Source organism: Varroa destructor, unplaced genomic scaffold, assembly GCF_002443255.2.
Source record: "Varroa destructor unplaced genomic scaffold, Vdes_3.0 BEIS01000006.1, whole genome shotgun sequence".
Lineage (NCBI taxonomy): Eukaryota > Metazoa > Arthropoda > Arachnida > Mesostigmata > Varroidae > Varroa > Varroa destructor.
In genome coordinates this window covers 20,327,319-20,344,383 of record NW_019211459.1, presented here as the reverse complement: position 1 = coordinate 20,344,383, position 17,065 = coordinate 20,327,319, and the positions used below count along the sequence as shown (strand labels likewise).

General features: G+C 39.9%; 1 protein-coding gene across 7 annotated transcripts in view; it reads right to left on the bottom strand.

Moving 5' to 3' along the window:
• Nucleotides 1-3,307: 3,307 nt before the first annotated feature.
• LOC111253112 (ATP-binding cassette sub-family A member 17-like) overlaps nucleotides 3,308-17,065 on the bottom strand; it is a 35,170-nt gene continuing 21,412 nt past the window's right edge. For 4 of the 7 annotated variants that reach the window (XM_022812057.2, XM_022812056.2, XM_086993231.1 and 1 more), the window contains 11 exons: nucleotides 15,798-15,920; nucleotides 15,165-15,318; nucleotides 14,111-14,344; nucleotides 11,585-12,483; nucleotides 9,111-9,218; nucleotides 7,648-7,776; nucleotides 7,314-7,397; nucleotides 5,881-6,093; nucleotides 5,461-5,640; nucleotides 5,204-5,290; nucleotides 3,308-3,512 (listed from right to left, as the gene is read on the bottom strand). In XM_022812057.2, coding sequence (XP_022667792.1) covers nucleotides 3,426-3,512; nucleotides 5,204-5,290; nucleotides 5,461-5,640; nucleotides 5,881-6,093; nucleotides 7,314-7,397; nucleotides 7,648-7,776; nucleotides 9,111-9,218; nucleotides 11,585-12,483; nucleotides 14,111-14,344; nucleotides 15,165-15,318; nucleotides 15,798-15,920 — 2,298 coding nt within the window. In that variant the 3' untranslated portion in view covers nucleotides 3,308-3,425. Of the gene's footprint in view, nucleotides 3,513-5,203; nucleotides 5,291-5,460; nucleotides 5,641-5,880; nucleotides 6,094-6,681; nucleotides 6,776-7,313; nucleotides 7,398-7,647; nucleotides 7,777-9,110; nucleotides 9,219-11,584; nucleotides 12,484-14,110; nucleotides 14,345-15,164; nucleotides 15,319-15,797; nucleotides 15,921-17,065 lie in introns of those variants that run through there. The other 3 variants (XM_086993232.1, XM_086993233.1, XR_015330409.1) reach the window with 3 other exon arrangements.

Here is a 17,065-nt window from a genome sequence, read left to right as displayed (position 1 = left end):
TTCACAAAAAAATCGGCAGCATTTTTTTTTTAGAAAACTGTAAATTAGACAATATTGGAGTTTCTTGGATCTTCTCTGAACTCCATGACTGAGTGGACCGAATCACCACTTTAGCATCAACGAAGCGCGCGCCCGGCGCTAAAGCACGCATTTGGGTTAAGTTCCAGCTAGATAAATTCATCGACCCTATGCTAGCGCCATCTATCGCCTCAAGAAAATATAAATCCTGCGTGTGCTGAAGTCACCAATGATCCGCCTGCATTCATCGTGACTTCTTTGTCCTGCGTTCAATGGTAAATACCGCAAACTGGCTATTTATCTTGCTATCACTTATGGCCCCTTCATGAGTATAGTACTCGTAAGTAAAATAGACAAGACAAGTGCAGTTTCCTCCTAGATTAATAAAATTTACAAAGCCCAACATTTTTAATACTATAGATGTATCTACTAGTTGTTATATAGGAAGCATACACGAACGTGAACCGAGCAGAAAATAACTGATCTAAGGCTTGCTAAGTAAGATTCTAAGTTACATTTCAACTTAGAATGCTAGTGGTCTCTCTCTGTAAGCTGCAAAAACTAGTGCACCTGAATCAATTCGATACCAAACGCTTCATGAATAGCGTTTGGAATCGATCTTTTATTATTATCGAACTTTAAATAAAGTTCGATAATTCAATATTATAATATTCAATATAATAAAAAATTCGATTGATACGTATCGAGCATAGCGATTTCAGTGGTCTTTTGCGGTCTCGGAAACGACTTCAGTTTGTGTTCGCACGACTTAAGTGTTCTGTATTGAAAGTGTGACCAGGGTCCGTAACTGCATGCTCATGAGCGCACGTATCGCCAATGGGAATTGGTGGGGCTGTGTCCGATTTCGGGGGTTGTGTCCGATTTTGATGTCCTGATTTCGGTAATAGCCGTGGCGGGATTTGTGTAAAATATCCTCTATTAGATATGGCACTTGACAATTCGCATATGTCGGTGCAACCGCAGCATCCGTTAGCGTACTTCTACCATTGTGCTGTCTTCTGCTAATACACGCAAAATCATGAAGTTGTAACCTCTAGCTCGCGTGAGACTGGCATTAAGCCGCCAGGGTGCAACCATCTGACCTAGTTGAAGCGCCTTCACTGACCTCGATAATTTGATGTCGTTCCGGACGTTGAGTAACAATAAAAAGTTACGATTGTTACGATTATCAATGTTTTTTGGAGATGTGTGTGGAGAATTTTAGGATAATCTAAATTGATCTGAAGAAGTGTTGCTTTACACATAGGCATCTCTATCCATGGACCTTTGAAGTCGCCTGTTCAGTTAAACCTATATCAAAATAAAATAGCTTGACATCCCCACTCGAATCAAATCTGATCAGCTGCGGTCCCAAGGACATCGTCAGGTTAAGTGGTGTGCTGGCACAACTCATGTATGTTTCCTACAGTAGACCTATGCAGGCTTTTTTGGACTTCCTAAAATGACTGGGTTTGCTCCTAACAGCACAGGTCAAAGGTTTTGAGTTGATAGAAAAGATCAGTGCCTGCCGAAAGATTCGGCAGACAACGTCTAACCTTTCCCCTAAAAAAGGGAGATGTTACGCGTCATTGTTTACCTGATCGAATTGTTGGGACGTCTCAATGCCACTTACAGATTTTTACACAACTTACGTTCAAATTACAATATAACAAATATCGATATAGATAATAGATTATGAGGATGAATAGTTCTATTCACAGCTAACCACACACCACCTATTGACCAAATTAGCTGTTTTTTGTAACCGAACTATTTCCTTACAGTAAAACTGTCGTTTGAAACGTTCGTGGTTATTTACGTGTAGAAACTTCCCTTTTAATGTCTGAGACATCCATAAACGATCACATGTGAACAAAAATAACAAACAAAGTCTGAAGTAAAATTCAGGGAAAATTTAAGCTTCCGTACCGTCTGCCATACTATTTGATTATAACCTATGGCTTATATTCAGTTATCTAGGATATGACCGGCCCGCCGCCGAAACACTTCGGAATTAGGCACAGCCAAAAAGAGCCTTAAGCGCGAATGTCAACGCTGCACACTCGTGACGTGTAAAATCGTAGGCGTGAATTTCCGTATTACACCCGCTGGCTCGCTGACTGTTCGAAAATCACTTGCCTGCTGACGTCCGATTCGCGTATACTGAAGGTCTTCATTCTATATGGTTACCTTTATGTGAAAACGTAGTTTGACAGAACTGATCGCGATCCTTCAGATGTGACGACAATAGATTATGACAGATCAATGCTTCGTGTGATGGTATGGTAGTGGCGTGAGCGGGTACAGAAGGGCAGGTAAGCGGTCCAAGTTGGCCTCGAGCGATTGTTTCGAATTCGAGAAGCCACCCGTCTGGGGCAGAAGCAGCGACAGCTTAGGTTACTGAAAGCTCGTCTTCAATGGCTGTGTCCTTTTCATCGATCTCCTTGGTTTATCTAGCACTTTCAATTGGAGCTCGTTGCTGTGTTCGCTAAGAAAAAATAATGTAGTTGGAGACGCAAAACACGAGCACGAAATGGATATTAAGGCCCTTCGACAATGAATAAATTAAAAGTTACTTACAGCTTAAATTTTTTGACACACTTCCAAACAAAGTTTGATTTCGAAAAAAATGACATAATCGTTAAAATTAATTAAACTGACAGACTGATGCATCAAATTTAAAATTTTATTGTGAATTATTTGTCATTTAGTTTTTTCTTCTATTAAAATGCCCGATTACTGTATAGGATTTAAGCTCCCCTTCTGCAGATATTTTATTTAATATGTCAAATTATAATTAATTGTATTCTTCTAAGAGAATGCTCAATAAAATTATCCAAGTACAATATTCAGATAAAATCCTCTCACGTTTGCTGCAATGATGACATTAATTCTTTCACAGTCTCCTCAAATTTGTCATGGTGACAGGCTAAATTAGATCATCTTTTTCTGTTCACAGCCGCTTATACTGATATAATTTTTACTCATATTTACGCGACGCCTCTTCGTCATCATCAGTCACCCTTGAATTTGGTTACTATTTTTTTGAACTAGAGGAAGATCTAGCTAACGTATTTCCATACACCACTCCAACGGCAACGACGAATCACGCTGAAGTCCTAACATCATACAGTGACTCCATGGATGACTTCTTAACATGTTTTCGTCATTTGCAAGGGTACAGGTGCCTCACTGGCTGTATTTGGTGTTGGAGGATATGACGCTTACCGCATCTATTAAACGTTCTGTTTCAACTTGTAGAAGACACGTTGCTATGCACAACAAATACTTTCGGGCAAATTCAAAGTAAAACTTTATTCCATAATTTATATTTATATATGAGTAATTCAATTGTTAGCAATATTCTCCGACCATTTCGGTGGCTTTGTCCGTGTTTTTTGGAGACATTAGTCTGCTCCATACGATATGGGAAGATGTGTACGTTGTTGTCCGATATTATTCGACAAGAGGGACGACGATGTTGAACTGTCCGTCTGTAAATAGAGTAAACGCAAAGTGTGCAATACATTTATCATCGCTATGTTGCATATGTGTCGATTGAGACTGTGGTTCCGTTATTTAAGTTGTTTAGATTGGTAGCCACGCGAGGCTACTCGGGGCATTTCATCGTCACTAAAAATGTAGCTAGAACTTACAAAAAAAGAAAAGTGTCGCTAAACTGTGTTCATTAAAGAGTAGTTGGTCGCACTATGCACCTGGGGGCAATTCATACACTTTGGAAAAAAAATCGAAATTTGAAATTCTGAAAAACCTCTGCTCGCCAATGCTTGCCTCTCAAAATTATTGCTTCGGCAATTTCCGGAATCATCGCTCGAGCCATTTTTGTCTTATTAAATCAATTAAAGCAAGTAGTAAAAATGTCGTGCCCGATCTAAAAAAAAATGTGTGTTATATAGGCTCTATCATTGAACACATGATACGGTTTTAGCAATTTAGCTGAGTACACTTCGTAATACTTAAGTTGAAGTATTAGGCTGAATATAATCCATGCAATTTTTTTTAACTGAACTATTGTCGGGTACATGGAATATATATCTACGCCGGTTTGTGCCATGGACTTAAGGAAACATGGCTTTTCATTAACGCTCGACATCTCTTCCGACGCCGGGCGACACGCAGTCACTATGACAATCAGAATTCTCACCGGTGACTAAAAGTGGTATCCCTCCGTCAATATGCAGCAAACAAAAAAAGCGGCTCCGTGAAACAAGTCCAGAGCTGAACCGGACCACCATCGTAACAAACTAATTTATGTTCGGTGGCCTGGAGGGGTCTTCAATACTAAAAAAATGCTTGAGGAGAACAAAACGGTTTACAACGATCTGTATATGGTCCAGTCTTGTTGGATGAATAACGCTACTTAGCAGGCTTGGTAGACCTTCTCCATGACAACGCTATGCCGCATATGCAAAAGATTGTCCAAGGAAGAGCCTGACCAACTGCTTTTTCTGCAATCGCAGTATTGCCCATACTATGCTTCGACAAACAATTGTTTTTTTTATGATTACTAGCAAACAGAGTGATCGTACATTTTACAGCGAAAAAGATCTTAAAATCTGACTGACTGACTGACTGACGGGTTCAACACCAGATCTTCCAGAAGGTGGAGAAACCATTTGGTTGAGTTATGTGAAAAGGTCGTGGAAGCTGGCAGCGAATACATAATGCATGTTTTGAAAATTCGGTTTTTTGTTAGGTAAAAAAAAATTGAATTTACTCGGGTTCGATTTTTCTCCTATTTTCTTCCCTATCTTCCACATCTTTACAGGTGCTTCACGCATAAGAGGCTAATTTTCTAATACAAGTCGAATACAGGAAATAGCAAACCCTTAATGCGTCGCTTTTTTTGCTATGGCCTAAATAGGTCATTAAGCCCATCAACTATGACGTAGGCGCAAACAAAACTTCTAAAACAATTAATAAGCACCAAATTTTACGTATTAGGCGCGGACCTGTCCATTGTAATTATTTAAAGGTTCACGTCCTATGCTGCGGCTAATTATTGTTTCAGACGACTGATTCTGCCAGCACGAAACGTAGTGTCTATGCCTAGATTTGTACACCTTACATTTTTGTTTGTAGGTTTTAAGCTCTGTAGGTAAACACGATACCGCATATTTATGCATATTGCATGTTGCACACGAGCTAACTTCCAATCACCTACATCTTGGTCCATAAAAGCATCATCGGTATTGTGAAGATGTGGGCTCCTTGCGTGGAACGATTTACTTCCCCTCTGGGTCATACTTAACTGGAACAACGATAACAAAAACCAATTTCAAACTCCGTAGAAACATTACCGGATATGGATGAAAAAATCTATAAAAATTGATCATAAGTGTTACCTATACATGATATACTAGCGTGTTTCAATAGCTCCTTAAATAAACCACAGTGTAACTTGACATAAGGGTACACTACGGATGGAAGATGCTTTACGCTCAGGGAACTGCGCATATTGTCGTCGTCGTTTATTTTGAAAGGTGATATCGGATGCAGAATGAGAGAATCATGATCCTGATCATGACGTTCCTGTGATCGACCGGTGGATTCGCGTGGCCGCCTCTTTTTATCGTGCACTGTTTTCAGCTTGGGTTCACGCTGAAAACGTAACACGTTTGCGCACATTAACAAATCTTAGCGGCTGACTCATATATATATATATATATATATATATAATGTACACACATACGAATAAGCTGCTGTACGATGCCAAGTGCAAGAAGTTAATCGGTAACTTGTAGGTTCGCCAACGCGTTTCTGCATGTACCTTGTGTTAACAAAGACAAGCTTGAATATTGAACAAAATTTAGTTCTAACGATATTTTTGGAAAGTTATACCCTTCGAAAGTAAGGAGGACGAATGTCAAGGCTGCTACTCTTGATCTCATTGTCAACCATATCCCGAGCCTCCATACTGGTTAAAAGGGACTGTCCTTCTTTAAGGCCTGAACTGATGAGCCTGGATGGGCTTTGGCTGTACATTTCATTAATACGGCTGGTTGACAATTGTTCGTCCTCGGGCGTCGATGGGCTCGAGCTTTCTAAAAACGGCTGCGAAGTGTCAAGTTGAAATAAGAAAACACAGTATATAACAACTTGTTAGACTGACACTAAGAACATGTGGTCAAAAAAATAGCGCTGTACTGGCTTCGATAGGGTCATCGCAATCTTCACCTAAACGTATCTTGTCCTTCCGACCATTGTTAGCATGTCTCAGAGGAAGTCGATCTATATCCGCGCCAATTTAGGCCGCGAAGCACAGGTAAGGATATTCGTTGTTAAGGTCGCTGTTTAACCACCAATGTGTCCTCAGAATCCTGATGTATCCAAAGAGCTTTCTAAGTAACTTCGGAAGAAAAATCATACAGAGATTTAAGGTGGTCAGGTCAGATGGCTTAGCCTTTTTGCTAGCACGTTTTATACTTACAGTTGACGGTCTATCATTGCAGTTGCTTTCAACAAAACCGTCACGCTTGAAAGAGATAATCGAAAGATACATGCAGTTCCATACTCACGCTGCGGAGGCGGCAGAGCCGTATCTCGCTTTCTGTCAATATGGTTATATGAGGCTTCTACTATATCCAAATGGATACACCGTGTACTTAGGTCTCCTTTGATAACAAAAAGCAAAATACTCACTGCTGCGTTCACAGGATCCTGAATTCCCGTAGAATAGAGTTTTTTGACGATGTCATGCATCTTGCTATCGCTAGCACTGCTCATTACCAGGGCGCTACGGATATTATTCGAGAGGAACACCCATAGAAATTCAAAATAATCATCCGCAGAAAATGCAAAGAGGGGCTTTTCAGTTCTCAATCATTCGAGGCAGTCGCCACTGGTGGAGTCATTCTCAAGAATTGCTATATAAGGTGTGTTATAGTACCACTTCGTTCATCAAAAAGCATAATTGTAATGCGTTTGCACCCGATCGAAATGATGAAGCTGCTATCGGCTGATTTGTATGGAAGATACTGCGGAAGGGCCAATACGGCAACATAACGTGACGTTCTTCGTCATAAAATGCCGTTAATTTCTGGATTGGTCTGCAAGGGCAGTGCTCTGTGGCCATTCAGACACTCACGATAATCTTCCGCTGTAAACACAACGGAGAAACAGGTGGGCATCTACCTAGTGTGAAGTACGTACATCGTACACTAAACGTGTGGGCTGCTGTTTAAGGAGCGCGATACTAGACAGTCAACGAAGGTATTCGAAAAAAATTATGTTATTATTATGTTATTAACTTCCAGGACTGCATTGTTCCGTACCTCTATAGTGACTGTATCAGGAAAGTCTGAATTCGAACGATCCTCACGCGTACTTTCACGTTCTGCCTCTGACCATTCTGTTTCCTGTGAACAAGTTTATATATATATACACATATTTAGGACCGTACCTTGCTTGCGTCATTTGGATGAGGGCAATATGATGAATTTCATTAGCTATAAGGCAAAACATGACACGGTTAGTCAGTAATTAGAGCATATTTGAATGACACTACCTGCCATGAGCACAAACTCGGTGGCATTATGAGACCCAGTTCTCCCCTTTGCTTCATTTGCGTAGCTGCAAGTAGTAAAAAATCGTTATGTATTTACGTACATCTGTTTTACTGGGACGTGGCTTTCCCTTAGACATATCCTCAGTGCGCTGGTTGGTAATAGCGCCCAATGTGAAATCGCGTTTGCGTGCAAATGTGAGAAAAACTTCTTCTAGTGATGTATCGGATACCTGCAAAACCCTCAACACAAGTTCGTACAAACCACTGAAGTCGAAAATCTTTCGAACAGATATGTTTTTAGCTTATATTGTACGTCGGATCACCTGTTCACGTCATTATTATGCGACCCGGGTTTCGACAACAGCTATTTTCCATATAATATCTTACTCAATTCTGTAAAAACTGACCTTAAGGAAGTGCCTTTATTTGGGCGGAAGCAAGCTTGTTTTTAGAAAACGTTTATTTTTCAAAAGGGCGATATAAGAACTGGTCTGCAGTCATGCACATTATTAATTTACCAGGTCTATTTACAAATGTTGTAAGCAGTGACGCATAAAAATGCACTCTTCTGGTCCTTGAGCCTCACTCATTGCTAAAACTTTGCAACAAAGCTTTGTAGAGAGATAACCTCACGAGAATAGATATTCTATTGAATTTTCTTTCAAACGAATCGAATACCCTAACATATTTACCATTATGCACTAGGGCATTTTTTTTTTACTGAATTTGTTTTTTTTCGAACGTCCATCAAATCTGAGAAGTAGACAAACTTTTTAAATTTGACCCTTTCATTTGGCTCGAGTCGGGTTCAATGACTCTCGATGCATCGATTTTTGCTAAGTTTAAACTTTTCTAATTACAGTCGATTTTTTACCTTTAAGTTTACCATATGAGCTTGAAACTGCACACGTCGCAATGAGAAAGAAGGACTTAGATATATAATAAAATAAATATATATATATATATATAAAAAAAAAGATTAGTATCGCTACCCATCGCCACAGATTTTCAAATGTGTTCCATAGAACACTGATTTTGAAAACTAGTCAAATCATATTAGAATTTATAAAATGCTCTAGATTTGTACCAAAGGTAAGCAGTGAGTAAGCAGTAGGCGACTGTTTTGAATAGTAACCGTGCTGGACTGTGTACCATAGAGATTGGTCTGTTCAAAGCTTTTCGATAGAAATTTCACCCTTATAGCTATACAGAGATTTACGATGCGGCGAACTACATCGATAGAAATACGTTACGTCAAGCTTTGGATGATTCTACTCGAAATCCAATTTTTCTATTAACCAATAGTGGCCCTGTCAGCCGAACGTCCTCGAAATCTGTCAAGGATTCTATCCAAGATCTGTCGGGACAAAGCGTAAAAAAGGTATCAATAAATACCAAAGATCCAGTGTCAATTTTACCGATCAAGATGCTAATTGCAGCCGCAAAAAAGCTTTTTAGCTTGTGCACTTTTTACGATAATTTGTAAGTTTGCCTAAAGATTAACTACCCAACCCGTAGTGCATATATTATTAGTCCATACATTAAATGCATCTATAGATAATACCTGGACATCTTCGATTGATAAGGTCGGGTCATTGCGCATCTGCATGATACGTTCAAAGACCGCACTCCAACGAAGAGTCGCTTTCGCCACGTGAAACTTTAGCAGACGCTGTTGATACAAATAGAATGAGTGTGTTACAAATAGGTTTTAGCTAGTGCGCCCGATAAGAAGGTATTTTAAACTAGGAATATGCTTGAGACAGATACGAAAATCCAGACTGTATCCAGACGGGACGCGCAAGAAGCATTCTCCTAATAGGAATAGTGATGCATTGGGTTGCAGATCCATCTTGCCCAGCCTCACTTCGTATAATGGCGCCGTCACCTATGACCTACACGTAAAAGCTTACGATAAACTTATTATGGATTTAAGATTCACCTTATAGAAGTTTAGGAAAGTTATTATTTTAATGTATGGGAACGAAGGTCGTTGTTTTATATGCCAAAACGTCATTATCGACGATTTAAAGCCGTGGAACCGTCCGAATCCTTCTGGATTTCCTATGGTAAGAAACTACAACCTCCAACCATTCATTATAGAGGTCGCGTATCAGTGGGTTTCTGTAACGTTTCAGAAGCTTCAGAAGTACATTTCTTGGCATCACTTCTGTGCCTTGCATTTAACAGTGTCGAAAAGCGTGATAAAATTAACACCTTTGTTAGTTAATAATAACTAATAGAACTATGAATGAATTAATAATTAATTTATAGCTACGATAACTTATCAATACTAATAATAATAAAGTAATAGTTTCTCTGTTACAGGTCGTCCATGTCACGATCTAATATGGCCAATTCGCCATTATTTAAAGAGAATCATGCACAGTCCAGCTGGCATTTTGGTCCGTTTTCGAGACACGCCACAGAAACGCATGTATATATATATATATATATATATATATACCACTTTTACCTACTATACTTTGGAACAATTTAGCAGGTATTTAGTACGACAAATAATTGTTTGCCTCATAGGTAATAGTGCCGTTTTGCTAACGATAATCATGAAACACGATTTGCTTTTTGTGAATTGTGCCTCTGCTCTTGGTTTGCTTGGCTAGCAGACTTAAGTATGTTTTCGTGGAAGTTTATTAGTTATAAAGAAGTACGCAAAACCACCGGACCAACTCATAGCTTTTCAAATCACGCAAAAAAACCTGCAAAAAAAACCTGCACGCAAAAAAGCCTGTTTCAATTTAAAGCTCCTACAAATGAAAGGATCGATTCATACTTTCCCAGTTTACACCTGTACTACTGAAAGCTAAAATCAAGCCAGCATCGTAACCTACGTAAAATTTCTATTCTTACTGGGCTGACAGATACCGCCCCTATGCTTCGTCTTAAAACATGGAATGACTAGATTTACTTCGTTAAGCAAAGCAACAATAGGAAGAGTAGTAGTATTTCATTGACAACGAGTCTTTCATTTACGCTACACCTTCTATATGGCTCTTCACAAAGTCAGGCTTTAGGCAAAGTTTAGGTTCAACAGGTCTTCTTTCCCCGCCGTTCAGTCCAAGTTCGTTCCGCCGGCTGTGGTTTTGGTGGCTGTGTAAAATCTTCAGATTGAAGAGAGCATTCAAATATACGTTAAAGTAATTTTTGTTAAATTTTTTTAATGAGCCTAGTCATCAAGCCTATTCCGTCAGCAAGAAGAACGAGTTATCGTGGTCCTGAGGGGAACATTTGTTTCAGAAGATGACTCGATTGACGACAGAGAAAATCTATGCTGTTACGACGCCAGTAAACTTGCTCAGTAATTAAGTTTAGGGTTCACGGAACTGGCAATGGTCATATAGCTTCTACGGGATCTAAATAAGTCTTGTGCGTCTTGCGAAGTCCCATACGAGTTCTGGTAAAAAAGCTACGTTGGTTAAAGAGAAAGTTGCAAGGATCTTACAGAAGAACTTTTCCAGAGTTCCTTTAGGATAAAGTTAGGAAAGGACTAAGAACTTCTGCCTATCATGTTTACGGTTTTGGTCCGTTCACAGTGTAGCTGAACTTGTTTGCCTTTGACGGACTTCAACATGCTAACGCTTAAGGCTATTATTAGAGAAACATTTGACCCTTCAGGGATTACACTGAAGCCAATTCCCTGTAAACTGTAAAAACTGATCTGAGTTTTGTAAACAACCATAGAAACTCTCGTAAAATTTTTAACTGAACTCACATACCCTATTCATTTACGGGGCTTTTATAGATGCGCTCATCGGATAAGTGTGCCTGAGTGTCTGCTGTAAAAATACCTTTCGATAATTGAGGAGAGCTAAAATTGTTCCGTTAATTAGAAATAAACATGAAATAAAATGATAAAGAAAGCCGCCCTAACCAAAGCATTTCTTTCATTTTTCGAAATTTCGTTACCCGAAATTGGAAGGAATAATTGCAAAACTGTTTTTTTGTCGCCCCCTATAATTATAATAATAGCTTCGAATGTCATCGTTGATTCATTGGTTAGCCATATGTTTACGTCACCTGATAGCTTTGCTGGAGACGACACCCGCTGGGGAATAGTTTTTGCATTGCCTGAATAACTGCTTTCGCTTGCAGCTGTGAATCGACAGATAACTTCACTAGCACAGTGAAACCCTGGCTAAACTTTGTCTTTAGGTGTTGTGATGACCCGACACAACGGATGCTACCCTCGACCATTACGGCAATACGCTGACAAAGCGCTTCGCATTCGTCCATTGAGTGCGACGTCAGTAGACACGAAGAACCCATCTCAGTTTGAAATCTTGCCAGCGTATTCCAGATTCTACGACGAGCTCGAGGGTCGATTCCAGTTGTCGGTTCATCGAGGAGGAGCAGGGAAGGATTGCCGACAATAGCCAAACCAAAACTGAGTTTCCGTTTTGTACCACCGCTGTAGGTCTGCGTAAGCTCATCCGCACACTCTGCGAGCTCGATGATGCTCACGATATGAGTAACAATTGTATCCGTCTGATCGGCAGCTACTCCGCGGAGTGTACAGAACAATCTAAGCATTTCATTCCCAGTCATAAGATCGATTAGAATATTTTGCTGAGGACAATAGCCAGTCTGTTCGTAGAGCCATTGGGTATTTGTGCGCACGTCCTGATCCCGAATGTAGGCGGTTCCTGCCGATATTAATAAGTCGTTGGTCAGCATTCCGAGTGTCGTTGTTTTGCCGGCGCCGTTCACGCCGAGAAGGCCGAAGCACTCCTTGCCTTGAACGAGAAATGAAACTTTGTTCACCGCGAGGAACTCGCCGTAGTATTTAGTCAAGTTCTGAACCACCAAGGCATAGTCCTTCATTCGATTGGCGCTGGTCGCGTAATCGACACGACGGCGTTCAGCGACTACATCCGGGTCTTCCGGTCCGAATAATACGGTTGCTGCACCAAGTGGCTCTGAATGGGGCAACGGTAATATTGAAAAACGTTACACGCTCGGTTTTTATAGTTGATAAGCATTGGTGAGTTATTGGAGTCTTCATTTAATGTAAGGAAGCAGCTTACTAATATGTACCCACGTTAGGACTAGTTCTATTTATTCAACACTATATTCAGACTCTTTACGATCTGTAAAATACACAGGGATTATTATCCAAAGTGAATGTAATTTAGAGACGAGTTGACACGTACTAGATTATATTGATAGCCGCCAACCTTCTTGATTTTGTAGGTGAAAATTTGCACACGGTACGAACTTCAAATGCATGAATTGTATGACGGCATAACGTACTATTGACTATAGAAAAAAGTTTGTGACGAGGATCAGAAATGCAGTTTCGAAAGATTTCCGATACTTCATAGGTATTATACTGCTCGGCATAACTCGATGATAGTCCCGCGGATCGTACTCTCTAGACAAGCAGATTCTCTAAACATCAGAACGAACCCTGCCCACATAACGAGGAGTCGTGCAAGTTAATCCTAATCAAGAACACCGTCCCAAACTCTTCTCTCAATGGATCGCATACGCGGAATTTTTAGCAACAGATACTAGGAAGGACCAAGTACGTAATTTGGGTAACGAATGGCGCTGCTTGAAGACGGAAGAAGACAACTCGTGCTTCAGCATCAGTAACTGGGTTCACTTTGCAACTAGTCTAGATAGCAACAAAATGAGATAGATATGGTTTGAAAGGGAACTGCAATCCGTGGAGTTATTCACGCAGGTCAATCAGGGTTGTTGGCCTAACGAAATGAAATGACCTGTGAAACAAATTCATAAAATCAGCTACGTGCAGAATGACGAAAAGACAACTGGCACTTTTTGCTATATATTTTCAATAATGCGTAGGAATCAGCGCTTTATATTTCTGATATTATGCGTTTTATAGAAAAAAAAAAAAAAAAAACACTGGACGGTCATATACTGGGCGAATTGGAACGTGCACGGATTAACGTAGATAACACATTTACTGATTTAGGGTGCCTTCTCAGAAGCTGAATGTACCTTCAGAGTCCATGCTCCAAACTATTTTCTAAATCAGCTGCACCTATTTAAGCTAACTCTTGGCTCCGGATATGATCTACTTGTTAACAAGACTTATCGTGAATAGACTTAGCGAAAACAGTTCACCCCGCGCTTCCGGTAGGTAACGCTGTGAAAAGGCCTCCAAAAACAACCCAACGTTTTCAGATGTTTCAAACTGCGCCTTAAATTGAGTCCTGCAATTACGCAGAGAGGATTAAAAATCACTAGGGTAACTACATAGAAGGTCTTTTGTCCTCACGAGTTCTATACACCTGTGCACCCTCAATAGCGATTTTTCTCTATGGATTCAGCGTAGTATGATGGCAGGTTGGATAGATTTGTTTGACGATTGAAAGAACATTCTGCGCGTTGCTTTCGGTCACATCAATCTGATCCTTAGAAATTACTATTGACGCATGTGCTTCAGGAAGCTGGAAGTCTCGATTGGACATGATGAGTTGATCTATTTATACTACTGCACTGAGGGTGTCGTGCCTTTCAACGCACCCGAGTTCTAGTAAACGGGAGTTTCGATTTATATCATAGATAACTAACCTTTGTCCTCTGTGTTCCAAAGCGTCTTCAAGTCACGAAGTTTCGTATTTTTAGCACGTTCCAAAAATACCGTAATTCGCAATTGATACTTTTCCAAAAGGTAGAGCAGGGTCCAGGCCACTAGACCAATCATGGTCATCCAAGTAATCTGGTACCCACAGCCGTAAAAAAAGTCAAAGGCAAACGGGTTTTGCTGACCTGCATAGCAAATATCTGCTCCTCCGTTAGGACACGCTAAAGAAAATACACGAAAAACATGATGATATCACTCGTTGAAGTTGGCATTCAGCAATTAGAGGATCAAAATGGAAAGTCTGAGAAACACTTGCTGAGAAAAGCGTCAGATCACGACAGTGCAGATTCTTTTTACCCAGCGAATAACCTAACAATCATAAGTAAGTTTGGCTTTCAGTTTGACGTATTCGCAAACCTCTGTCAGCATCGGTCTTTTTTGTAACATCATTCAACATAATATTGAGACATTTCTGGTTATTCGAATATACATATATTCTGGAAAAGTTACGTCTCCGTGTTACTGTATTTTAAAGTAGATCCAAGACTGAACGGAGCACTTCTGATTCGAAAGGCAGAATGAGAGTACCCCCAACATCCCCAGCTTCTACACACCGATTCCATAGAATAGTAACAATTTTAACCAGATGACTAGTTTAAAAAGAAAATATTTTACCCATGTGGCGTTACTGTGTTCTACTCCGTTTTGACAATGCTAAGCTATTGTCTCGATATCGCTAACCTTCATTCATTTTCTTATCATGGACTAATGAGAACGATTTTCGGTAACTTCGAAACAAAAAAACGTGTAAGTAGCTTTTTTTTTAAAAAGCCACTTTTTTTTTTTTTTTTTGTAGATGTGTGGACACCTCGATGAGTGCATTGACTCGCTTCCCTTTTACAACTAAAATATTTCACCAAAGCACTAAACGTTCGCCAAAAAATGGGTTTTCCTGGATCTTCTTATGCATGATTAAGCGATATTTGTAATATACTACAATTGACGTTCTATAAAATGTGCAAGCGCACGTGGGGTACAGACGCTGGCAACAGGGCCTAAACAATTCCTGAAATTGTTTGCAGAGCGTGACGCGATGCACTCCGTCATAATTTTTGCAGGTTTCCTTGGTAACGCCATTTAATGAAATACTGCCGATCGCCCATATCACTGCAAACGTGGGTGTGATGTGGAGTAACTGCAGACGAAAAATGGAAAGAGTCGATTATAGTATATATATATTATATTATAGTATATTAAAACAATCGCTAACTATACAATACGAATCGAAAGTTCTCTAGCTAAGTGAAAAATCGATGGCATAACGAAACTTGTCCGTCCAGTATTATAATTTCAACTTGATTACACAATCAAAACTTGAACGACAACATATTCGGAGCTTGCCAGCCTGTTATTGGACAAATGAGAGCCTTAAGAGGCAGTTAACCTTCAACTCAATGCAACAGATAAATCGGCGTATCGCGTTCTGACGTCATACATATTACGCAAACGCAGATTGCCCTTTCATACACTGTGTACAAGCATCTGACTCTAAGGCTCCTCTTTATATTTACGTGAAATTTATGCCAAAGGTGCCGTTAATTTATGCCATATCACAACAATCCAGACCGGTTTGTCTATTGCAATATAATAATAATAATAATACTAGCAGCATACCTTTGCAAAAAAATGCGGACCATAGTACCAATAAAGAACCAACTCAATTCCCAAAGCCCCGATTCCGAAGGCAAACGGTATTAGCGTGAGATACTGTACGAGTAGAAGGCCTTTCGCCGAGTCCTGCAACCAGTACGACGTGTATGGTATTTGACGGTTATTTAGTCAACGACAGTTTCCTGTTTATTGATTTATCGCATGATTTACATCCGCGCAGTTGCCGTCTATCATGAAAGCCGCGAAAAGGCCTCTGAGGGCATTTTACCTAAAGCTTTTTATACCTAATAAAAGTACAGCGGCGAAAACATCAGTCGGGAAAGCTTTTAGATATGTTAAAACGTTGTGACAGTCGTTTAGAGCGTCCGCAGGATTAGCTTAGGGTTAGGGCTTAATGAATAAGCCCTTGTTTGCTTCGTCACTGACCCATTATTGACAGGTCGGCATAAACAGGAATTTGTTTTACTATGCTACTGATACAGAGCCGCGAAGCTTGTCTCTTCGATAGAGCAATCGGTAATTGCTATATATAAATAAAGCAATAATTGATATGGCACATAGTGCGTCAGATGGCAATACTGTTATGAATGAAACCGACATCAGGTTTATAGGTTTATGTCAATCAGAAGGTATCTTCCCTACACTAGCTTTACAAACAAGTGGGAGCTTACAAGGGTAGATTAGTTTTTGCCTATAAACATAAATCTTCATCGTAAAAAAATCCCTCAATGAGTCGAAGTCGAATTCGATATGGCAAATGCTTACTTATAGAAACAGGCTCGAAAACTGGCCAACAATTGATAGCATCGACACAGTTGTAAAGCCAACGCGAAAGTGAATTTTGTAATACCTATGCGATCTTCGTCCTAAATTTACTCTCACTACCAAAGCTTTTTCCAAGGATCGAACACACTGAATAACATAGTTAGAAATCTCAAAATATTTAGGATAGGCTTGTAAGCCTGATCCAGAGGCAATGTTTTTCCGCATTGAAATTGCAAATGGTTAAATGTCAAGCATTTGTCAAAAAAATTCAGCTAAAAACAAAAATAACGTTCAGAAGAATAGCAATAATATCTAAAGCTAAATGCACGCAAGCCGACCGTTTAACCGTGATGATACGTCGAGGAAGATTCTTCGTGGATCTTCCCTGTTTTCCCTATTCTTCCCCATTTGCCTCCCAATAAAGATATCTATAAATGAAGATTTCAGCAAGACCGACAAACGGTGTTGTGTCAGACAGAGTTGACTACTCAGCAATACTGTCCTGA